The sequence below is a fragment of the Lagenorhynchus albirostris genome, chromosome 3 (genome assembly GCF_949774975.1).
Source record: "Lagenorhynchus albirostris chromosome 3, mLagAlb1.1, whole genome shotgun sequence".
Classification (NCBI taxonomy): Eukaryota; Metazoa; Chordata; class Mammalia; order Artiodactyla; family Delphinidae; genus Lagenorhynchus; species Lagenorhynchus albirostris.
This window is the reverse complement of record NC_083097.1, coordinates 14,294,610-14,320,545: the sequence shown is the minus strand read 5'-3', so window position 1 is coordinate 14,320,545 and position 25,936 is coordinate 14,294,610. Positions and strand designations below refer to the sequence as shown.

General features: G+C 43.6%; 1 protein-coding gene across 2 annotated transcripts in view; it reads left to right on the top strand.

Annotated features, from left to right (window-relative positions):
• MYO10 (myosin X) overlaps nucleotides 1-25,936 on the top strand; it is a 227,312-nt gene that overhangs the window by 79,162 nt on the left and 122,214 nt on the right. For both annotated transcript variants that reach the window (XM_060146899.1, XM_060146901.1), the window contains exon 3: nucleotides 19,995-20,153. In XM_060146899.1, the coding sequence (XP_060002882.1) occupies nucleotides 19,995-20,153 (159 nt within the window). The remainder of the gene's footprint in view (nucleotides 1-19,994; nucleotides 20,154-25,936) is intronic.

The following is a 25,936-nucleotide window of genomic DNA, read 5'->3' as shown; positions in this document are numbered from 1 at the left end:
CACTGCTCCGTGCTCAGCTCTGAGCCTCTGATTTTTAGGGGTTGGGTCCACTTGTCGTGCTCGGGCTGACCTTCCTCGTTCCGGGACTGCTGGTTTTACCGAGTTCCAGCCCTTGGTGCCCATTTGGTGCCTGGTGGTCAGCATGGTGTCAGAGGGCTCCAGCTGGTGAGTTTCAGCGTTTGAGGGGGGCTCGGTGTGCCCACGAGGGAAGGGCATCGGTGTATGTGGAGTGTCTGCATGTGTCACCGTCGGGGCCAAGTGCTTAACTCAAGTATTTTTTTTTACTTTTTTATTTTTATCTTTATTTTTTAAAATATATAGCTCTATCCTCTTTATGCTTTAAAACACCTCTGTGTGTGATGTATATGCCTAGAAAAAAATCAGGAAAGAGAAAGCTTTCATATTTTATTTTCTTAACTTTTTTGGAAATAATTTCAATCTTAAAGAAAGTTGCAAGAATAACAAATGTACAACGAACACCCACATATCCTTTACATAGCTTCACACATTAGCATTTTACTCTATTTGCTTTACTGTTTGCTGTTTCTCTTCCATATACATCTAGATCTACATGTATTCACACAGACACACACAAATGATATATATACATAACATTTTTCTGAACGATTCAAGAGTAAGTTACTTGCATAAAGCCCTTCACCCCCAAATATTTCAGTGAGGATTTCCTCTAAATAATAATATTCTCTTACATTTACACAGTAGTGTTTTCAGCTTCAGGAAATTTAATATACAATATTTTTATCCAAACAAACAGCCATAAGCAAATTTTTCAGTTGACCTGATAATTTCCTAGGTAGCATTAATTCTTTTTTTTTGAATTCTATTTAATTATTTTTTTATACAGCAGGTTCTTATTAGTTATCCATTTTATACCTATTGGTGTATATATGTCAATCCCAATCTCCTAATTCATCTCACCACCACCCTCCCCCCCGCTTTCCCCCCTTGGTGTCCATACGTTTGTTCCCTACATCTGTGTCTCAGTTTCTGCCCTGCAAACTGTTCATCTGTACCATTTTTCTACATTCCACATATATGTGTTAATACACGATATTTGTTTTTCTCTTTCTGACTTACTTCACTCTGTATGACAGTCTCTAGATCCATCCAGGTCTCTACAAATGACCCAGTTTCGTTCCTTTTTATGGCTGAGTAATATTCCATTGTATGTATGTACCACATCTTCTTTATCCATTCGTCTGTTGATGGGCATTTAGGTTGCTTCCATGACCTGGCTATTGTAAATCGTGCTGCAGTGAACATTGGGGTGCATGTGTCTTTTTGAATTACGGTTTTCTCACGGTATATGCCCAGTAGTGGGATTGCTGGGTTGTATGGTAGTTCTGTTTTTAGTTTTTTAAGGAACCTCCATACTGTTTTCCATAGTGGCTCTATCAATTTATATTCCCACCAACAGTGCAGGAGGGTTCCCTTTTCTCCACACCCTCTCCAGCATTTGTTGTTTGTAGATTTTATGATGATAACCATTCTAACTGGTGTGAGGTGATACCTCATTGTACTTTCGATTTGCATTTCTTTAATAATTACTGATGTTGAGCAGCTTTTCATGTGCTTCTTGGCCATCTGTATGTCTTCTTTGGAGAAATGTCTACTTAGGTCTTCTGCCCATTTTTGGATTGGGTTGCTTGTTTTTTTAATATTGAGCTGCATTAGCTGTTTATATATTTTGGAGATTAATCCCTTGTCCGTTGATTCATTGGCAAATATTTTCTCCCATTCTGAGGGTTGCCTTGTCGTCTTGCTTATGATTTCCTTTGCTGTGCAAAGGTCTGAAGTTTCATTAGGTCCCATTTGTTTATTTTTGTTTTTATTTCCACTACTCTAGGAGGTGGATCAAAAAAGATCTTGCTGTGATTTATGTCAGAGTGTTCTTCCTGTGTTTTCCTCTAAGACTTTTATAGTATCCGGTCTTATATTTAGGTCTCTAATCCATTTTGAGTTTATTTTTGTGTATGGTGTTAGGGAGTGTTCTAATTTCATTCTTTTACATGTAGCTGTCCACTTTTCCCAGCACCACTTATTGAAGAGACTGTCTTTTCTCCATTATATATCCTTGCCTCTTTTGTCTTAGATTAGTTGACCATAGGTGCGTGAGTTTCTCTCGGGGCTTTCTATCCTGTTCCATTGAGCTATATTTCTGTTTTTGTGCCAGTACCATACTGTCTTGATTACTGTAGCTTTGTAGTATAGTCTGAAGTCTGGGAGCTTGATTGCTCCAGCTCTGCTTTTTTCCCTCAAGACTGCTTTGGCTATTTGGGGTCTTTTGTGTCTCCATACAAATTTTAAGATTTTTTTGTTCTAGTTCTGTAAAACATGCCATTGGTAATTTGATAGGGATTGCATTGAATCTGTAGATTGTTTTGGGTAGTATAGTCATTTTCACAGTGTTGATTCTTCCAATCCAAGAACATGGTATATCTCTCCATCTGTCATTATCATCTTCAATTTCTTTCATTAGTGTCTTATAGTTTTCTGCATACAGGTCTTTTGTCTCCCTAGGTAGGTTTATTCCTAGGTATTTTATTCTTTTTGTTGCAGTGGCACATGGGAGTGTTTCCTTAATTTCTTTCAGATGTTTCATTATTAGTGTATAGGAATGCAAGAGATTTCTGTGCATTAATTTTGTATCTTGCAACTTTACCAGATTCATTGATTAGCTCTAGTAGTTTTCTGGTGGCATCTTTAGGATTCTCTATGTATAGTATCATGTCATCTGCAAACAGTGAGAGTTTTACTTCTTCTTTTCCCATTTGTATTCCTTTTATTTCTTTTTCTTCTCTGATTGTTGTGGCTAGGACTTCCAAAACTATGTTGATTAATAGTGGTGAGAGTGGACATTCTTGTCTTGCTCCTGATCTTAGAGGAAATGCTTTCAGTTTTTCACCATTGAGAGTGATGTTTGCTGTGAGTTTGTCGTATATGGTCTTTATTATGTTGAAACAGGCTCCCTCTGTGCCCACTTTCTGGAGAGTTTTTATCATAAATGGGTGTTGAATTTTGTCAAAAGCTTTTTCTGCATCTATTGATAAGATCGTGTGGTTTTTATTCTTCAGTTTGTTAATATGGTGTATCACATTGATTGATTTGCATATATTGAAAAACGCTTGCATCCCTGGGATAAATCCCACTTGATCATGGTGTATGATCCTTTTAACGTGTTGTTGGATTCTGTTTGCTGTTATTTTGCTGTGGATTTTTGCATCTATATTCATCAGTGATATTGGTCTGTAATTTTCTTTTTTTGTAGTATCTTTGTCTGGTTTTGGTATCAGGGTGATGGTGGCCTCATAGAATGAGTTTGGGAGTGTTCCTTCCTCTGTAATTTTTTGGAAGAGTTTGAGAAGGATGGGTGTTAGCTCTTCTCTAAATGTCTGATAGAATTCACCTGTAAAGCCATCTGGTCCTGGACTTGTTGGAAAATTTTTAATCACAGTTTCAGTTTCATTACTTGTGATTGGCCTGTTCATACTTTCTATTTCTTCCTGGTTCAGTCTTGGAAATTTACACCTTTCTAAGAATTTGTCCATTTCTTCCAGGTTGTCCATTTTATTGGCATGGAGTTGCTTGTAGTAGTCTCTTAGGATGCTTTGTATTTCTGCCATGTCTTTTGTAACTTCTCCTTGTTCGTTTCTAATTTTATTGATTTGAGTCCTCCCCCTCTTTTTCTTGATGAGTCTGGCTAATGGTTTATCAATTTTGTTTATCTTCTCAAAGAACCAGCTTTTAGTTTTATTGACCTTTGCTATTGTTTTCTTTGTTTCTATTTCATTTATTTCTGCTCTGATCTTTATGATTTCTTTCCTTCTACTAACTTTGGGTTTTGTCTTCTGTCTCTAGTTCCTTTAGGCATCGGGTTGGATTGTTTATTTGAGATTTTTCTTGTTTCTTGAGGTAGGCTTGTATTGCTCTAAACTTCCCTCTTAGAACTGCCTTTGCTGCATCCCATAGGTTTTGGATTGTCGTGTTTTCATTGTCATTTGTCTCTAGGTATTTTTTGATTTCCTCTTTGATTTCTTCAGTTGTCTCTTGGTTATTTAGTAACATATTGTTTAGCCTCCATGTGTTTGTGTTTTTTACATTTTTTTCCCGTAATTGATTTCTAATCTCATAGCATTGTGGTCAGAAAAGATGCTTGATATGATTTCAGTTTTCTTAAATTTACTGAGACTTGATTTGTGACCCAAGATATGATCTATCCTGGAGAATGCTCCATGTGCACTAGAGAAGAAAGTGTAATCTGCTGTTTTGGGATGGAATGTCCTATAAATATCAGTTAAATCTATCTGGTCTATTGTGTCATTTAAAGCTTCTGTTTCCTTATTTATTTTCATTTTGGATGATCTGTCCATTGGTGTAAGTGAGGTGTTCAAGTCCCCCACTATTATTGTGTTACTGTCAATTTCCTCTTTTATATCTGTTAGCAGTTGCCTTATGTATTGAGGTGCTCCTATGTTGGGTGCATATATATTTATAATTGTTATATCTTCTTCTTGGATTGATCCCTTGATCATTATGTAGTGTCCTTCCTTGTCTCTTGTAACATTCTTTATTTTAAAGTCTATTTTACCTGATAATGAGTATTGCTACTCCAGCTTTCTTTTGATTTCCATTTGCATGGAATATCTTTTTCCATCCCCTCACTTTCAGTCTGTGTGTGTCCCTAGGTCTGAAGTGGGTCTGTTGTAGAGAGCATATATATGGGTCTTGTTTTTGTATCCATTCAGCGAGCCTGTGTCTCTTGGTTGGAGCATTTAAACCATTCATGTTTAAGGTAATTATCGATATGTATGTTCCTGTTACCATTTTCTTAATTGTTATGGGTTTGTTTTTGTAGGTCCTTCTCTTGTGTTTCCCACTTAGAGAAGTTCCTTTAGCATTTGTTGTAGAGCCTGTTTGGTGCTGAATTCTCTTAGCTTTTGCTTGTCTGTAAAGCTTTTGATTTCTCCAACGAATCTGAATGAGATCTTTGCCGGGTAGAGGAAACTTGGTTGAAGGTTCTCCCCTTTCACCACTTTAAATAAATATGTCATGCCACTCCCTTCTGGCTTGTAGAGTTTCTGCTGAGAAATCAGCTGTTTACCTTATGGGAGTTCCCTTGTATGTTTTTTGTTGTTTTTCCCTTGCTGCTTTCAATAATTTTCCTTTGTCTTTAATTTTTGCCAACTTGATTACTATGTGTCTCAGTGTGTTTCTTCTTGGGTTTATCCTGCCTGGGACTCTGTGCGCTTCATGGACTTGGGTGGCTATTTCCTTTCCCATATTAGGGAAGTTTTCAACTATAATCTCTTCAAATATTTTCTCTGGTCCTTTCTCTCTCTCTTCTCCTTCTGGGACCCCTATAATGCGAATGTTGTTGCGTTTAATGTTGTCCCAGAGGACTCTTAGGCCATCTTCATTTCTTTTCATTCTTTTTTCTTTATTCTGTTACATAGCAGTGAATTCCACCATTCAGTCTTCCAGGTCACTTATCCGTTCTTCTGCCTCAGTTATTCTGCTATTGATTCCTTCTAGTGTAGTTTTCATTTCAGTTATTGTATTGTTCATCTCTGTTCTTCAATTCTTCTAGGTCTTTGTTAAACATTTCTTGCATCTTCTCAGTCTTTGCCTCCATTCTTTTTCTGATGTCCTGGATCATCTTCACTATCATTATTCTGAATTCTTTTTCTGGAAGGTTGCATATCTCCATTTAGTTGTTTTTCTGGGGTTTTATCTTGTTCCTTCATCTGCTACATAGCCCTCTGCCTTTTCATCTTGTCTGTCTTTCTGTGAATGTGGTTTTTGTTCCACAGGCTGCAGGATTATAGTTCTTCTTGCTTCTGCTGTCTGCCCTCTGGTGGATTAGGCTATCTAAGAGGCTTGTGCAAGTTTTCTGTTCGGAGAGACTGGTGGTGGGTAGAGCTGGCTGTTGCTCTGGTGGGCAGGGCTCAGTAAAACTTTAATCCGCTTGTCTGCTGATGGGTGGGGCTGGGTTCCCTCCCTGTTTGTTGGTTGGCCTGATGTGACCCAGCACTGGAAGCTACCTGGGCTCTTTGGTGGGGCTAATGGCAGACTCTGGGAGGGCTCATGCCAAGGAGTACTCCCCAGAACTTCAGCTGCCAGTGTCCTTGTCCCCACGGTGAGACAGAGCCACCCCCCACCTCTGCAGGAGACCCACCAACACTAGCAGGTAGGTCTGGTTCAGTCTCCTATGGGATCACTGCTCCTTCCCCTGGGTCCCGATGTGCAAACTACTTTGTGTGTGCCCTCCAAGAGTGGAGTCTCTGTTTCCCCCAGTCCTGTTGAAGTCCTGTAATCAAATCCCGGTAGCCTTCAAAGTCTGATTCTCTAGGAATTTCTCTTCCTGTTACCAGATCCCCAGGTTGGGAAGCCTGACATGGGGCTCAGAACCTTCACTCCAGTGCGTGGAGTTCTGTTTTATAACTGTTCTCCAGTTTGTCAAGTATTTTTTTTAAAAAAACAGCAATTTGAGGTATGATTCACCTCCCGTAGACGATACCCATTTAAAGTGTACAGTTCACTGGTTTTAAGTAGCTTCACAGGGTTGTACAGTCATCACCACAATCAGTTTCAGAACATTTTTACCACCCAGAGGAAACCTCAGACCCATGGGCAGTCACTCCCCATTTCCCCTCCCATCCTCCCCAGCGCCCGGCAACCACTAATCTACTTCCTGTCTCGGGATTTGCTTATTCTGGACATTTGCTAAAAATGGGATCATATAATGTGTGGCCTTTTGGGCCTGACCTCTTTCACTTGGCAAAATGCTTTCAAGGTTCATCCGTGTTTGCGTTTATCAGTACTTCATCCCTTTTTCTTGCTGAATAGTATTCCATTGTATAGGTACACCACATGGTGTTTACCCACCCATCTGTTGATAGACATTGGATTGTTTTCACTTTTTGGCATATAGAAATAATGCTGCTAGGAACATTTGTGTATGACTTTTTTCCATGGACATTTGTTTGCATTTCTCTTGGGCCCATACCTAGGTGTGGAATTGGTGGGACAGATGGTAACTTTGTTTGCCCTATTGGACACCTCCAAAGCAGCTGCACCACTTTACACTCCCTCCGGCAGTGTGTTAACTCACATACTTTTAACAGGAGCATATATAGCTATCAAGTCATTTCTAGTGCAAATCTTGGGGTCTTTGAGGGAATTGGCTGCTCTGAGTTTGATGCAACTTCTCAGTTTGCAGATGTCCATGAGGTGAGAGGCTGTCACTTGGTGAATTTTCGTCATCATGTTCTTATCAGTTTCCACCTGCTCTTCTCCATTATCGTAGCCCCTGGAAAGTAGATGAAGGTGGATTGGCATGGATGGGTGAAGCCTGAGTATCGTAGGCGTGTTGTAGTGAAAGGGGGAGTGGGGGTCAAGCTTGCAGTGTTGAGGTCTCTGCATCTGTGAGAAGGAGCTGCTCTCTGATGGGAATATGGACCATTTGGGAGTGAGTGAGACGAGGCGGGGGCCCCTTTGTCTTTGTACTGTGTTTTGAATCTGTAACATTCTAAAATTGAAACTTGAATCTGTAACATTCTAAAATTGAAACTAGCTTTTATAAGGATACTGCCAAGGTTTTATAAGGATATTGCCAGAAAGGAAGGATGTCCAAACTCTTTTTGGGAGAGCTCAGTGGCGGATGGGAAGCTATACAGAGAGTGATGATATTGACAGAAACATGGCCACGTTTATCCCACATAACCTTTGCTCTTCCGATTAAGATTTCAACCAGACTCCCATCATTTTCTGTAAACCTCAGGTGCTCCGGCTTTTTAGATATTTAGACCAGATTTCTAGCAGAAGATGTGCAGGGCTTTTATACATTTTTGCATTCACAGACATTTACAGAGAAACAAGAATGCCTTGTTGATACTTTTCAGGGGAAGACAAACAAGCAGTATTCTTTTTAGCCCCTTATTTTGTTCATGTATTTTAGTACATGGAAAAATACCTCAGTACCTAGTATTAATTGTTCTTATTAATTACACTTTTTAAAAGAGATCCTTGCCATCTTAGTGACCTATATTTTATTCAGTCTTTTTCTGGCCTCTGCCTCTTCGTAATCCTTTCAGTAATTCAACTAGCATTTTGCTGCCATTTCTAGAGATTTCCTTGGTGGTGGTGGGGTTTGGCACAGAGGGAAAGCGTGGGAGTTCACTATTCGATGTTCTAAGCTGTTGTGCTTTGTTTCTGGCCTTTCCTGTTATCTCCTGGATGGTGTGTTTTCTCCTAGTTTTGTACCATCACTTTGAGCCAAGCTGACCTCTTGCCGCTTCGTAGATATTTTACCAAACCAGCAGCCAAAAATGACTTCTGGTTTCAGTCTAGAATCTGGAGTCATTCCGATTCTATTTTTGTTCACTGGATTAACAAATACTTTGCATGGTATCTCTTAATTCTTACTTGACACTAGGAAATGAGTGGCACACAAAAAACAGAATGCTTAAAGATTGGATTCGTAAAATTGATGCTGACTCTGATTTGAAACTCCAAGATGTATGGGTATTTGGCTCAAATAGGGTTTTTTTCATTTCACTTAAGAGCAACCAAGGAATTACTGTCATATTATTAAGTTTAAAGGCAGTTTCAAGACAGCCAATAAATGAAAAATGTTCACTTACAACTCAGCCTTTGGAGTTAGGTTTTAGGTGACAGACGCAAGGTGCTCAGTATATGACCTCAGCATCCTAGAAGGGCAACTGGTACTCATCCCTTTAATGGACAGTTAGTCAGTAGCCACTGGTGCCAGATGTTTGACTAGGCAGTGAGGACCCAGAGGTTTTCATGGGGCCCAGTCCAGGTCCAGTACAAGGATGGCAGCTCACTCCCAGCTACAGTATACATCACGATTTGCCCTCCTTCGCTGGCCCATCTGCAGCCCCAGATCCTCAACATGGTAGCCCAGAAAGTCAGTCACTTCCACCCAGGAGGTGAAAGTTTAGCTATGCCCAGTTCCTAGGCAGAGGTAGGAGAGGGAGATTACAGCATAAGGTGGTGACAGGAGAGGGTTCTGTCCAAGGTGCTGTGGAAGAGAAGGACACTGCAGTCAGGTGGGGCACGGTGGCTAAGGTTGGAAAGAGGGGTGACCTAGAGGAATGCAGGACAGACCCCAAGAGGGTTGTCCGCGGTGTGGAAAGCAGGGAAAGGGGGCCAGAGACTGATGCGGCTGGAGAAGCAGCAGGAGCCCCTCAGGAAAGGCATTGTAGGGAAACCACATTAAGATTATTGCTTATCCTGCAAGTGACTGGGAACAAACCGTGAGAGTTTCAATCTGGGTGCGATCAGATTACATCACTGGTAACAGTACCTAACAACGGAAATATCTGAGTCGCTCGCTCAGTACCAAGAATTGTATCAAATCCTTTATGGGCGTTGTCTGACTCCTTTTTCTCCCGAACACCCTATGAGATGTAGGTATTGTTATTATCCTCGTTTTGTAGCTGGTGCAGCTGAGGGTGAGAAAGCAGAGTCACCGGAGCAAGTTGAGATTGCTCGGCCAGTCGACAGCAGAGTAGGGCTCAAAGCCCTCCAAGTCTATGCTGTTCAGACCCGAGTGGCGTCCCCTTCAAGGTCCTAGTCGATCCCAGTTTGGGAAACACCGGCCAAAGAAACCAAAGTTTCATCTCTGGAAGTTTCTTTCCATTCTGAGTTATCAGTGCCTGGAAAAATTGTCATTAAAAGTAGTAAAAACATTTTTTTAATCATTAAAGTTAAAACTCAAAACTTTTCTTAGCCTCCAAATTGAGAACCGCTGGATTCATACCATGGGGGTCTGGAGGCAGAGAAACGAGTTAGGAAGCAGTTACTGGGGTCCAGGTGAAACATGAGTGGTGAGAGCTGAGGCAGGAGGAGGGAGTGGAGAGACGATGGAATCCAGGTGGTCTCAGTCAGTTGCCAGGACTTGGAAGGTAGGCATGGTGGCCAGCAAAGGGGAGGGATTTTAGGTGGACTTCGCTTTCTCGCTTGGGAGGCCGGCAGTGAGAGTGTCATTCCTGACGTGGAGGAGGTCTGTTTATGTTTTGGGGTTTTTTTGAGGTGCTTTTGACACATCAGGGTGGTTTGGAGTTACAGGAATGGAGATCCTATACCAGAGTTCAAGTTAGGGGTCTGGACTTGTAACTGGGGAAAAGGGATCAGAAAGGGGCACTTGAATTAGAACAAGGACTAGGACGTTAGGACAGAAGTAAAGGAACTTCAGAAGCGAGAGCTGGTCAACCATTTGTCTCAAGAATTGGGGTTCCTGGGCTTTCCTCCCTTCCCTGCTTCTTGCTTTGTAGAGTTTCTCTGGGCTGAAACTGACTATGTGTAAAATAGGTGGGTTAGGAAAGCCCTTTCTAATAGCTGGTGACCCTTGGGGGAGGTTGATGATTTCATTTTGGTTTTTGTTGTTGTTTTGAAAGCAGTTCTACAATATTCATTTTTAAAAGATTCATTGAATTAATTATATGTGTCCAGATATGCTCATTGATAATGATTTTGATGGGACTGATTTCTCTTTAAGCCTAGAAATGTTTAAAAACTTTAGAAAACAGGGAAAGTCATAGAAAAGTACAAAAAAACACCTACAGGCTTGTGACCCATTATTGGAGTTCTGATGTATTTTCTTCTAGGCTTTTTGCATGTATTTTAGAACTTTTTTTTTTAATTAAGCTTTTTGTTTTGAGACCACTGTAGATCTACGTGCATTTGTAAGCACTAGTTCAGACAGATCCCATGTTACCCTTTTACCTGGTTTCCCTCGATGATAACATCTTGCAAAACTGGACCACAGTATCGCAACCAGAGTATCAGATAGTTGAGGTACAGGACCTTTGGATCCAGCAGGCTACCCCACGCCCCACCCACCCGTCTTAGCCTCCAGCCGCACCAGTCTGGCCTTCATTTGCTCTCATTGGCTCATTTCAAGAATGCCAACCTGGGATTGGCTTTTTCAGCTTTTGCCTGTTACAGATAAAGCTGCCCTGAACATTGATGTGTAAATTTTTTGTGCCGACGTCAGCTTTCATTTATTCAGAAAAAATGCCCAAGAGTACAGTTGCTGGTGTGTGTGTGTGGGTGTGTGTATGCCTCTGTGCTTGCCCTTGTGTGTGTTTAAAAAAATAAACCTAGGATTATACCGTACGTGTGCACAGTATAATTTCATCATAAATTTACCTTAGTATACCTCTATCATGAAAACACATTAGAAAATAGTTATCTTTTTCTTAACACTGAATTCAGCGTGGAAAGGCTAGCTTGAGGAACGTGAAGACCGTCCTTTTCAGGGTAGGTTGGGCCCGCCTGGTGGTGGCAGCAACGAGAAAGCTTTAGAAGACATAACCTAGCACAGCTGGAACAAGCATGATTTTACTTTGCACAGAAGATTTTCCTAAACTTTTCTGTTATGGAAAAAAAAAAGTAACAGAGTTTAGCATTTAAAAGAAATCTGTACAGGGACTTCCCTGGCGGCCCAGTGGTTAAGACTCTGCACTGTCAGTGCAGGGGGCACAGGTTCGATCCCTGGTCGGGGCACTAAGATCCCACATGCTGCACGGTGTGGCCAATAAATAAATGAAATAAATCTGTACATAATTCTTGTATAAAATCACAATTCCTAATGTGTATAAGTGCCGATTTGAGATCTTATTTTCCCTAATATGCAGATACTCTAGGATGTTCTTTTGTGTGTACGTGTTTGTGTACTAGTCATTCCTTCCAACCATGCCAGCTCACTATGACCGTTAACCTTTTTCTTTGCGGTTCGCCAAGGCGGGGTCAGGGCCAGTGTATCGTCTGGGCCTTCCTTCGGGGCTGGTACAAGTGAGTGAGCTGCTTTTCGCACTGCTGGTGGCGTAGCAAGGCTCTGCGGGTCCATGGGCAGATGCGCCGTCCACAGGTTAGCTTCCGGGGTGTCTTAGGCTTCTTGGACCCTTAATTCTCTCCGTCTGCCTGCACACTCTGCAGTGTCCTCGGAGAGTTCAGGCTCAGTGGTTAAGACTGGCTGTTAGTGACTGTTAGCCGGAGCCTCCTGACTTTGTTGGGTTGGACATATCACTGCTGATGCTTTTGGCGGTGGTATTTGTGCACGTGAAAGCAGGAAGACACCCTCCATTTGGGGGATGGCAGTGCGTGTAGCGATCGCTCCCAGTGGTGATTCAGACACTGCTTTCGCGTGGAGTTTCTAGAAAGTTGGCCTCCTCGAATTGCATTTTGTAGTGAGATTGTTCTTTAATCTTGTCTCTCGAACAGCAGTCTCAGTGTCACATTTGGTACTGACTTGTCCGTGATGATGCATAGGTACAAGTGTCTGCCCCCCTTAGCTGCTTACGTAGCCCTCGGTCCCTTAGGTCCGAGACCAAGTGCCACTGCCGTGCACAGAGCCCCCGCCTCAGCCGCCCTCTGCTACGCGGATGCCCTGTGCTGTGTCTCAGCTTTGTATCAGCTCTTGCCTGGCTGTGGTCTGTCCCACGTGGCCAGTTCCCATCCGACCCTGGGACTTTCCTCTGTGACAGACCCCACCGTGTGGTTAGGATTGTCTGTTTATTTTTCTGATCCCTCGTTGGTCAGTAAGCTGTTTGCAGGAAGCCATTTAATCCATCATTGTATTCCTGGGCTCCAGCTCACAGCCTGGCACGAATGACCGAGGGAGCCGGACAGAGTCAATCAATGAAAAATCACAGAATAAGTGAGGGATTAAACCCAGCACAAGGGGAGGGCGGTGCACTGTGTGCTTTCCCCTCGCCCTCTCCACTCCTGCTCTCCTTCAAAGGGCCAGGGTTCTTAACCATTGACTCCATTGAACGTGCCAGGGATTGCCAACCAGTTAGTGGCAGAGCTGGAATTCAAAAGGCTGCCTCTGACCTAGCGTCCCCCTAAAGTGGGATGCACCTTTTCCATGGTCCCAAGGAACTGAATGCTAGCTGTGCTGTGTGCTATGGGGTAGGTTTCCTAACTTCTCTGAATCTTCTTGAATTGATTCTTTAAGAAATGAGCAGTGGCGTTTCCTCCCCTGCTGAGGATCAGATGTGCCTGACGCATGCAGCCAGTGCTCAATGAGTACCAGTGCCCTCTGTCCACCCTTCTTTGCTATTTTGCTGTTATACCCGAATGTCATGCACTGCGCCATACTGGGCATTGAAAACCCACGGACAGTTTAAATGACTTAATCTCACAACCCGTTTGGGTCTCTGAAAAAGAAAATAATCTTTGTTTTATCTATAATTAGAAGTCAGTTATCTCACAAACTCAAGGGGGAGGTTAACGTCACAGAATCTTTATTTATATAATGATCATTTTACCCCCCGTGCCATGTAATTAAGATGACAAATTTGAGCTGAAAGCAAAGCACTGGTGCCACCCCCCCCCCCCCCCCCCCCGCACACTAGGAGAGTACATGTGTAGCATTTTGCCTTTGATTAGATTCTAATGGAAATTTCTAGTGGACTTCACATTTTTGTGTTCCAGATACTTTCTCCAGTCTGCTGGGGCAGCAGCAAAACAGGCCAAGGCAGAGTTTCAGTGAAGTAGGTGGCTTTCTTCTGCAGCTTGTCCTAAGATTATAGCCAGTGAGGGTTGGGGTCCGTGAAGCTTGACATGAGGAAGCTTGTTTTTGGTTTACATGATCGCTCACTTTGGCCACACGTCAGGAGGCAAAGGTCTTAACCCTTCTCGTCGATCACGCTTTAATTTATGAGCCAGTAAACGAAAGAAAGATGGAAAGAAAACTAAGAGAGTCCTCCGCCCTGAAACAGTGTGGAGTTCCAGAGAAAATCTAAACAAGGCCAGCCGGGTTTGTGCAAAGGGATTAAAATGGAAGAAGAAAGCATTGTGTCAAATAGTCTTCAGCAGATACCGTGCTGGTCAAGATCATCGTAAAGAACATAGAACTGAATGAGCTGCCCGCCCTCTCCCGCCCCTCACGGCTGGTGTTCAGGCCCTTGTCTGAAGAGCAGGGGTTCCTCTGTCTCTAAGATTCTGGATTCTTTGCTTAGAGAATGTTCTGCGTTGTTCCTTACACCATGACCCCCTTACAGGAATTGCTCCCTTTTACTAAGCCCTCGTTGGTGCCAATTGCTGTGACTTTTACTTACGTTATGTGCTGTAGCTTTCACAGTAATTCTGTGAGTAAGGATTATTATCATCATTTTTCTTTATTAGTGGGGAAAATCATGGGCCAGGGAAGTTAAGTGTGTGGCTCATCGTTCCTGAGCTATAAAAGCATAGATCTAGGAGAACGGAGTCCAGCCAGGTCTGACTCCAAGGCCATGTTTTGGTCATTACCCGACTCTGCTTCTCCTTGTGTGTATACCCATTTTGAAGGCCGGGATCTTTCATTCAGTATTTACTGAGTCTGTGTCGTAGACCGAGGCTGGGCACTGAGGAACAAGATAGGCCTGCTTCCTGCCTTTGTAGAGTTTTCAAACTGAGTTTTCACGATAGTGAGGTGTGAAGTCAGTTCAGAGGGCCACAACTGACATTTAAAAGAAATAGAAAATATTGGGATGCGCCAAACATTGTGGTGTCTTAACGAAACTCGTATGAAACTCTGCGTGTGGTAGTTTCCGGTGTAAAACACATTTTCCTAGGTAGGTTGTGGTCCAAAGAGTTGAAAGATACTGACCAGAGGCCTCAGAGTTGCGGGGGGAGATGGTTTTGAAACGAGGAAGATAATAGGTTAGATGAGTGACTACAAACTGGCATAGGAGCTATGAAGACAGCACACATGATAGAATAAAGAGGAAGGTGGCAGGGTGTCCTTCAGACAAGACCCCTGGTGCCTTCTGAGAGGGTAACGTTTGGGCGGAGACGTCCAGGAGGAGAGTAATGGGAAGACAGTGGCCCAGAACAGCGGGTACAAGAACCCTGGGTCAGGGAGACAGAGGTGGAAATAGTGTGGACCATATTGTCTGACTATAATGTAGTACAATTAGAAAATAATAACATCTGTAACTCTACAAAACAGAAATAGAGTTACAGATGTAGAAAATAAACATACGGTTACCAGAGGGTAAGGGGGGGAGGGGTAAATTGGAGGATTGGGATTGACATATACACACTACTATATATAGAATAAATAACTGATAAGAACCTAGTGTGTAGCACAGGGAACGCTACTCAGTACTCTGTAATGGCCTATATGGGAAAAGAATCTAAAAAAGAGCGGATATATGTATATGTATAACAGATTTACTTTGCTATACACCTGAAACTAATATAGCATTGTAAATCAACTATACTCCAATAAAAATTTAAGAAAGAAGAAAATAATAAAAAATATAAGCAAACCCCATTGCCTAGTAACCATCATCATCTTTATCACCATCACCCTTCCTAACTTGGGTCAAACACAAATCAAAAACTAAATTATATAATATTGTCGTGCTGACCTTTGATTTACCTCTATTAAATGATTTTATCTTTAAAATTGTTTCCAAAAGATTTGTCTTTATTTTATGAAAGGTTTTGCTTATGGCATTGGCTGACTCATCAATTTTTCCTGGTATGTACCTAGACATCTGGTTGGATGGCATACCAGGGCATTCCTAGACTGGGGTATCTCCACCTTGGCTTCCTGGCATTTGGGCTGGATAATTCTTTGATGTTTATAGCAGCATTCCTGGCCTTTACTGACGGGATGCCGGCATCCTTTCCCCTCTCCCACAGTTGTGACAACCAAAAATGTTTACAAAACTTGCCAACTGCGCCCTGGGGGGCAAAGTTGAGAACTGCTCTAGAAGAAACGCCAGGCTCACGGGAGATGAAGTTGCCCACATTGAGAACACCCTCTATCCCATCCATCCATCAGGAGAGGACATGATGAGGGTTTTTTGGTTTTTTTGTTTCTTTTTCTTTCTCTTTAATCAGAAAAGTTACATTTTTATGACTGGGGGTTCCTAACGAATTGTAATACGGGAAATCTGTGTGTATCACTATAGACAATAAAAACTCTCATGTGAGCGTGCTGGGGGTTTCCTGCCATATTTGTTCTATCCGAAGATTAAAATAAAAGGGGAGGGCTTCCCTGGTGGCGCCGTGGTTGAGAATCCGCCTGCCGATGCAGGGGACGCGGGTTCGTGCCCCGGGTCCGGGAGGATCCCACATGCCGCGGAGCGGCTGGGCCCGTGAGCCATGGCCGCTGAGCCTGCGCGTCCGGAGCCTGTGCTCCGCAACGGGAGAGGCCACAGCAGTGAGAGGCCCGCGTACCGCCAAAATAAATAAATAAGTAAGTAAGTAAAAGGGGATTGACAATGGCTCAGCTGTTGTTTTAATCTAATTAATTGACTTCATGCCTTTTCATTTTTTCAGACAGAAGTGGGCCCAGCATCGGGCAGACCTTCTCGCAGTTGTCTTTCCAGCCGTGTTGATTGGCGGCCCCTGTTCTACTGCCACACTTCATCCAGCCTGTCTTGTGGCCAGTGGCTTGTATTTCTATAACAGGAGCTATTTGTTCTGAGGCCCATTGTTTTCTAAATTGATTTCCTGTCCATTAATCGTCTATATTTTGCTCCCTTGCTTAACCATACCACCGTTCTTCTAGTATATGCCCCGTCAAAGTCACTCAGTTTATTTTGAGGTGGGTTTTGAGGAGTTCATTTTGTTATTGTTTTTGGCTGTTGGTTGTTTCCAAAAATGTCCTGTAAAAAGAATTCCATTCTTTAAACCTAGAATTTTCTTTTTTGCTGTTTGGGGATTATCTTGTGCAGCTAGTACGCTGTTCGTTGTTGCCTAGGAATGACTGTTGGTAGTTAGGGGGGCTCTCCTGAAAAATTCTTGAATAAGATTGTGAGTCTTATTAATCCTTTGGCATATTTCCAAATTAGGTGTTTATTCAACCAATATACTTTAACACAGTGAATGCAGGAGGCTGTCTCCATTCCTTTACTTCCTTAGTGTTCCTGCTTTGATGTTACGTGATCGGTGAGGTATCCTCAAACACAACATAAAGTAACCCCTCTGGGTGCTTAATCACCTTACACTCATTTATGTCTTCGTAGCTATTCATCACCATCTGCACGATGCTATATATTTACTTGTCCATTTCTGTTTTTTCCTTCCCTTTACTGGAATGTAAGCTGTATTCCCGATGCTTAGAACATACCAGTAAATAGTTGCTTGAATGTATGGATTTTCTTAATTTAATTTATCGGACACTTATCAATGTGCCAGGCACCACTGTAAAATCTTTACAGATATTAACCCATCACTGAATGCATGGTCCTCCCTGCCTTTCCTTCACAAATACATTTTCTCTGCTATCCCATTTTTCTTTGAAATAATCACTGTTTCGAGCAGCTGCAGGCCTCTGTCTTGGCATGATGGTTCTATCTTTTCTGTTCCCAGTCTCTTGTTTTTGTAACTGTTATCTTCCGTCATGATTCTGTCTCCCTGAGGTCAGAAGGAATAGTGCAAGTTCTCTTGATTTTCCCACTCCTGGAATGGCCACGTGCCCACATCTGTGTGTGCCTAGAAACATACGAGGAAGTCGAATGTACAAAGGTGGGGACTCTATTTACAGTTTTAGCCATTTTTGCAGAGACCAGGTGCCCAGCTCTGAGCTGCTTACTTGGACTCATGCATTGCCTTGCTGTTCCCAGAGTGTTAAAAAAGACAATAAGGGCTTCCCTGGTCTGCCTGCCGATGCAGGGGACACGGGTTCGTGCCCCAGTCCGGGAAGATCTCACATGCCGCGGAGCGGCTGGGCCCGTGAGCCGTGGCCGCTGAGCCTGCACGTCTGGAGCCTGTTGCTCCGCAACGGGAGAGGCCACAACAGTGAGAGGCCCGCGTACCGCAAAAAAAAAAAGAAGACAATGAAATGTTTACATATGACATAAGTATTTAGTCATTATGTAAATCTTCAGTGGCAGTTGTAGGGTGTGTATGGTTATTTCCAAAAAGCAGAATCACTAGAAATGCAGAAAACAATTGTAATATTCTAAATTATTTCTGTCCTCCAATTCTGGAATTCTCAGTATACTCAGAGACAGTGAGTAGGAAGAGGGTTCACGATGGGAGGGACTTGCTGATGTGGAGTGAGTCTGCAGGGGCTTGAGCAGGAGGTAGTTGTGCTGGTGCCCTGTCGTCTTCCCTACAAGAAAATTGTCCTGGGGAACTTGTGGAACTGCCTTGCCCTCGTGTTGGCAGGAGTGCTGAGCCAGCAGGGTGAGGAGGTCCCCCTGGTGCTGAGTGCAGAGGGTGACACGACACTGCTCTGCACCCCTCAGCTGGCCACGGGCTAGCCTCACAGTCACCGTAGGGAAAAACCCAAGTACACTGCTCAGTTGTAGTGTTTCTGGAAAACCTGCCCAGATTGGCCCCATAGGCATAGAGCGAGCTGGGGAAGGGCAGAGAGTTTCAGCCGTTCACTTCTGGCAGTTTCCAGGCTACGCTCAGCCTAAATCTGTTTCTTTAATTTCCTTCCATGGTGTTGATGAGTTAAAGTGAAGGGCTGGTGTCCTAAGTGTTCCTACACTCTGGAATTTCCTGCACACTTTTCTTTAATACCTGGTTATCCTGGCTGTGGCACAGCCCACGTTGCACGCACTCCCTCAGTGGCCACAGGCCTGTCCTACCCTGTGGGGCGCTTACGTGGCACAGCGGCCCCCTTGCCGGGAGGCGGGCACCACACATCTCCTGGCGGATGTCTGTGCCCAGGAGGCAGCTGGGGAAAGTGGCTGGGCCTCAGAAGAGATGTCTGGGGTCTGCCCTGGCCTCAAGCAGTTTCTCAGGACTGGTTTTGACTGATTCTTGTGGTTCATGTGGCAGAAACGCCACGGCTGAAGTTTTCATTTTTCTCTGGAAAAATAAAACATGCCACTTTTTGTGGCTTATGGAAACCATTGGGTTGGTACTTCTGCCTTTCTTAGTGTGTCATTCCCTTTTTCAGTAACATACCGTTTGTTGCCATGAAGGCAACTGGTTGATATTTTAAAATAGAGCTCCCCGACCTGCAGATAGTGTTCGAAAAAGTTGTGTTGTGTGTATGTGGACACGTGAGCACGTGTGCTTATGAAGACTGCATTTTTCGTGTTATTTACATCTTGCTCTTACATCTTGGTGTTTGTATTTCAAGGATGAATATAGTAAAAATATACAATGAATAAATAGGAGGTAGCCTCCATCGCTGAATGATTGTTTTATGTACAGGAGTTTGTAAAACTGGTCAGACTGGTCAGTGGATGGAGCTGACTGGATGTGATTAATCCTCGACCCAACCAGTGGTGATAAAAGAGCCCCGTGTAGATTTTAGAAACACATGCACATTCTGTGATCAGTCCTACAGTATCAGAGTTGTCTTGTGTACACGCTACGACACGTATGCAGCACTCACCACTGGTGTCTGGAATTTAAAGGCAGACAGGCTGTTAAGCAGGCAAACCAGTTGTATTTTACATTTGAGAGGATTTGTTTTGCCTGAAGATCACGTGAATGCTGTATATCTCAGTTGAGAGGGGATCATGTCCAAGGATATTTTTCAGACATTCCTGAGGAGATGTGTTTCAGTGTCTGAACACATGTACAGACTGTATGGTGAATTTGTGTAACACTTAAATTGAAGGGCTTTATTAAGAAGCTTTGAAATATAGCACATGGTCCTTTGAATATATTATATAGTGAAATCAAATTACTTTCTGAAAGCATGGTCAGCCAGCTTCTTAACTGTTACTGCTTTATGTCAGTGGTACAAAAGTGAACTGAAAATTTCTCATTTCTGTGATTCCCAAAGGATGTTTAGTACTTGAACTAGTCACGTCTTTTAGGAACATCTAATGTCAATTTTCAAAATAACTGCTACCTTTAAAGATAGGTAGGCGGCATAAAGGAAGTGAAAGAGTTCTCTGCGGTCTGTTTTTTGCTGGTGAATTCTGGATCTTTTTGCTGGTACCGTACTGAGGTCGTATTGTAAGTTGGGGGAAATGTCGTGGAAACTGTTCATCGCTGATAACTAAACCGTTGAATTCCTCCCCCCCCACCAGGTCTTCACATACAAGCAGAGCACAATTACACACCAGAAGGTGATGGCTATGGACCCCATAGATGAGCAGGGCGTGGATGACATGGCCACCTTGACCGAGCTCCACGGGGGTGCCATTATGCATAACCTGTACCAGCGCTACAAGAGAAACCAAATCTATGTAAGTTCCACTTGCATGTCCTTAAAAAATCCCTCCAGTTCGGTTTTTTTTTTTTTTTGGTCCTGCAATGCGGCATGTGGGATCTCAGTTCCCCCAGTTCCCCGACCAGGGATCGAGCCCACACCCCCTGCAGTGGAAGCGTGGAGTCTTAACCACTGGACCACCAGGGAAGTTACCCACATCCCTCCAGTTTGAGTCAATGTTTATTTTTGTCTTCAGAGAGTATTTCCTTTAGAGAACTTCTAGTTAATCTAAGTAAAATTATGTTTTCAGGTGTTTTGCCAAATTAGAGACTGGATCCATAAATCATGTTCTCATGTTGATTGCCTTGATTTTATGAGGGGGATAACTTTATGTCGAAGGGTAATGTGACCCCCTTCTTCTTGTGAGTGCATTCTCTCCGTAAGTGTTCTGTTTCATAAAGACGTCACGCAGACCGGTTTGACTTCCTCAATTAAGGGCTGGGGGAAAATGTGGCTTTGCAAACAAGCAGAGCTCAAGCTTCTTTTCTCATTTTCTTGATTTCTGTCCCTTTATGGATTTTCACTTTTCTTTTCTGGCAATGGAGCCCATCTAGGGGGATATTTATTTATTATTTTTATACAGCTTTTAAAGGTTACTTTCCATTTACGGTTATCACAAAATATTGGCTGTGTTCCCCGTGTTGTACAGTACCTCCTTGAGCCTACCTTACACCCAATAGTTTGTACCTTCCACTCCCCCCACCCCTATATTGCCTCTTACCCCCTCCTCACTGGTAACCACTAGTGCTCTATATCTGAGTCTGCTTCTTATATGTTATATTCACTAGTTTGTCGTATTTTTTAGATTCCACATATAAGTGATATCATACAGTATTTGTCTTTCTCTGTCTTATTTCACTTAGCATAATGCCTTCCAAGTCCATCCATGTTGCTGCAAATGGTAAAATTTCATTCTTTTTTATGGCTGAGTAATATTCCATTGTATGTATGCATGTACCACATCCTCTTTATCCATTCATCTGTTGATGGACACTTAGGTTGCCTCCATATCTTGGCAGTTCTAAATAATGCTATGAACATTGGGGTGCATGTATCTTTTTGAATTAGTGTATTTGTTTTTTGGGGATTATATACCCAGGAGTGGAATTGCTGGGTCATGTGGAAGTTCTATTTTTAGTTTTTTTTTTTTTGAGAAACCACCGTACTGTTTTCCACAGTGGCTGCACCAATTTACATTCCCATCAACAGTGTATGAAGGTCCCAGGCTTCCCTGGTGGCGCAGTGGTTAAGAATCTGCCTGCCAGTGCAGGGGACACGGGTTCGAGCCCTGGTCTGGGAGGATCCCACATGCCGCAGAGCAGCTGGGCCTGTGAGCCATGGCCGCTGAGCCTGCGCTATAGAGACTGCGAGCCACAACTACCGAGGCCCGTGTGCCTAGAGCCCGTGCTCCACAGCAAGAGAAGCCACCACAGTGAGAAGCCCGCGCACAGCGGCGAGGAGTGGCCCCTGCTCACCGCAGCTGGAGAGGGCCCGCTAGCAGCAGTGAAGACCCAGTGCAGCCAAAAATAAATAAATAAATAAAACCAAAAAAACCCAGTGTATGAAGGTTCCATCTAGGGAGATATTTGGGTTCAAGGGAACCCGTCTTATTTGTGGGATTGCTATTTTGATTGGAGGCATGTCCTTGTATAAAAGGCAGTCCTGCACATGTTCCCCTTAATTGTTATGAAGTGTGACTCTGCTTATCTTATAAAAGTAATATCTAAAAATCACTTCTATAGTAATCCCTTTTTGACATTAAAGTACATAAATTACTTTATCTGTCAAGAATGATTGACCTACAGATTTTCTCTTTTCCATCTGCCTGTTAGTCTTTATAGTAACCTGGGCAACTGCTGGTAGGTGTTTATTTTTCAAGTCACGTTCAAATTCATACAGTTTTTTTTTTAAAAAACACCAAATTTTAATACTGTAAAAACCCTTGATGTTTTAGTAATTTTTGTTCTTCAGGAGTTAATGTTTAATTTTGGCAGTATGCCTGTGATTATGATGAATAGCGATATCACCGTTTCAAATAGCTAGCAGGTGCTGAGACTCAAGGCCCTCTCCGTATTGGGGTTCCTCTAATTTATCCTCTCTTAGACCAGGAGAGGAGAACTGGGAAAGAGGAGGAATTAGATATTTGTGGGTTTAATGTGAAGTTTTCCTCAGCTTTAAAGAAAGGATGTTTATTTGCCTTGTTTTTAGATTGGAAAAGTGTCATTTTTGCCAGAGTGACCTAATGTTTGCCACATGTCTTCAAACAGCCCTGCCTAGAGAAATTCAGTCGCGTTCTAGTCCTCTGACTGGCTTCGCTTATGTTAAGTCCGTATATTACAGCATTTTCCATATGCTCTTCAGAAAAGGTAGCATTCATACACGTTTACGTAAAAATGGCTGTGTATTCCATTCTGCGCACGTGCTCGCAGAACACACGTGCATTTACTCCCCTCTGTCTGCATCTCAGAAACCTCCTCCTTTCCACCTCTACCGGTGTCCAGGGAACCGTGTACCGTGCCTGCGTTATTAGCATTAAGTATTTGACACTGCCATGTAACTTTGTTTACACAGCAGTTTCCTTGCTCGGTTGGTCAAGGACCTGTTTTGTCTTTTTTGAGCCAAGGACAGTGCAAGGCACCTGGCAGTGGTGCGATAAATGTTTGTAAAACAAATGTCACTCCTATTGGAAATAACATAGTTGATGATAAAGGTGAAGCTAGATTTAAATTTTCTTTATTGGTATCTGTCCTTTACAAGTGAATATTTCAGAACTCATATTCTTCTGTCTATAGATGCAAGTTCTTGTTACACATTTAGTAGTCAAGAAAAAGTAAGTCAATTAGCGGGAAAAAAACTACCGAAGAGGCTTAAAAGGCAGAGCCCTTTAAAAGTCTGTTCCCCAGCCCCATCATGATGATGTTGTAAACCTGACAGCTTAAACTGCCCAGTAAACCACGTGAATAGGATCTTGGTCTTTTTTCCTGGGATGAAGACCTTTTCCCTCCCCTTTGAGGGAAACACACAGGATTTTTTTGTACATTCAGTTTACAGCTCAGTTCAGTTCATTATACCCTTATATGCCTTCCTTTCAGGACCTAGATAATTGTATTATTATCCATAGGGCAGCCACCTCGATTTTCATTGCTGAAGCTGTTTGCAGTGGGTGCTGGTACCTACCAGACTCTGCCCCAACGAGACAAAACCACCACCTTTGAGGAAAGCACAGCCTTTTCACCTCTTATCCCAGCTCTGAGTGGTGCTTGTCCGTATCTTTAAAAGAGGGAAAAAATGACTTACAACAGAGGTGCTGTATTAGTTTTCTTTTGCTGGCTTAACAAATTACCATAACTGTCTTGCAGTTCTGTAGGTCAGTCTGAAGGGGTTTCACCAGACTAAAATCCAGGTGTGGGCATGATGGCGTTCCTTTCTGGAGCCCCTAGGGGAGGGTCTGTTTCCTGCTCTTACCTGGTGTTGGCAGAGTTCAGCTCCTTGTGGTCGTAGGACTGAGGTCCTCGTTTTCTTGCTGGCTTTCTGCTGATTCCGAGCTGCTAGAGGCCCCCTTCCTTCACATTCAAAGGCAGCAACCCTGGATCTAGTCCTCATGCTTCACATCTCTTCCTCCTTTCTCCTCATCTCTGACTGCAGCCAAGAAAGCTTCTCAGGTTTTAAAGATTTGTGCGATTAGATTGGGTTCACCTAGATAATCCCCAGTCTCAGAGCTTACAACTTGAATGTATCTTCAGAGTCCCTTTGCCTGCAACATCACGTAGTCTCAGGTTCTGGGAGTTAGGTGGACATCTTGGTGGGGTGGAGAGTGGTGCGTTACTCTGCCTGCCATAGGCACCCTCCTTTGAGTCCTGTTATTGACAAGGGACTCCTGGTCTCTCCCCCACCACCCTGGATCTTGCATTATTTGTTGGCTTTCTGATCCGAGCAGCACAGGTTGCTGGTAGGCAGACCCACCTCCAGGTAGAGGAGTCTGTTGTTTTGTGCTAAGAAGGACCATTAACTCTTTTTCTCCTTGAGGGCCACCCTTGTTGTCTGAGGACACTACCAGACCCCAGTAAAATATTTCTTCTAGCCTTTAGCTTTCTCTGTTCAAATGTGGGTAGAGAGCTATGAAGGGGTAAAGCACTCAGCAGACAAACCAAAGTTGAGCCCACTTTTCTCTACTCACCTCCTCTTGGGCTCTGTAGTAACCATGTAATTTTTCTATGGCAATTAAAGAAAAGTTTTTTAAAGGTCAGATATCATAACCACCCCCCCGCCCATCTGACAGGGCTGTTTTACAATAAAATGGCAAGTGAAAGCACTTGGGGAACTTTGCTGACCTTTGTACCTCTCTCCCCATCTTTCTCATCTAATACCACCAGGTCTTTATTTGGAAAGTTCCTGCCGGGGACTTGGCGCTGCTCCTTCCAGGCAGAGGCTGTGCAGGCCTCCGTGTCTGTAGATCTCCATGACTCCAGCCTTCCCGCTGGTCCTGTTTGGCTCTCACACCCGGGTTAGAGCAGCTCTGCTCTTTGCCTTGCATGAGCCCCTGCCTCATGCCCTAAATACTGGATTCCCTTCCTAGAAAGCCAGGCTCTCATGTCTAACACTCCACCTCGTCAGCTTTTCTCATCCTCTGGCGACTTCCCAGATGAGAACTCTGCTCAACACTTCAGCTCCCGACCTGGGACCCCCACCCCAGACTTCCACCCTGAGCCTCTTATCTGTGAGCTTCCTGGCACCTTGGAGAGGGTCCCGTGAGTCCCACCCTCCTGTGTCTCTTCCCACCATTGATGAGACCTGGTGGAGACAAGTACCCACACCTGTAAGTCCCTAAAGGCTCGGAGAGGAGGGGTATGTGTGGTACAGAGAGATAAGAGATGGGGAGAGGAAACAAATACGTGGGTGAGAAAGCCGGAGCTGGCCGTGCAGAGCTCTGTGGAGGGGGTGGCAATAATGATACTGCAAAGGAGGGATGAGAGTTGATCAGGAGGAAAGCCTGGTGAGACGCCATCCATGAAGGTGGAGAGATGAGGGTGCATTTGGTGCGATGGCCTCACTAAACTGGGAGAAGGTTCCTTTGCTGATGGAATCTGGTGTGTGTTGGGGAACATCAAATAATTAGTGGGATAGGTAGGCTGGAGTCAGGACACCTTTAAAAGCAGTGGTTCTCAACCAGGTGATGTGACCCCCAGGGGGTATTTGGCACTCTCTGGAGGCATTTCCGGTTGCCGTAGTAGAGATGCTGATGGTACCTAGTAGGTAGAGGCCAGGCATCTGCTAAAGATCCCAAGGTGCACAGGACGGCCCCGCCACAAAGAATTATCCGGCCCAAGGTGTCAGTCATGCCGAGAAACCCTACCTTACTTAAAGCTAGGCAGCAGCGTTTGGGCTTGGTGGTAAAGAGGCTACACTGTCCTTGTTAAAGGCTTTTGAAGAGAGAATTTCCCTGAGAAAAAATTTAGAAGGGTTGATAGGGAAGTGATGTGGTATAGTCTATAGAGGGTAGATTGGCTGGGAGAGTGTGGCAATAATTCAGAGGTGTAGAGATGAGGGTTTTGGACCAGGGTAGAGATGGCGGTGAGCGAGAGGAAGTTAGATATGAGACGTGTGGCGGAGGAGGTGAAGTAGCAGGGCTGGCGGTGATGACGCCCAGCCTTGTCAAGCCCTGATGGCCCTGAGCGCAGTGCTGGCAGCTCCGCCAGGAGAGGAGAGCGGGAGAGACGAGCTGGCTTCTGGGTGCCTGTTGCATTGTATTCTCTGGAGCCC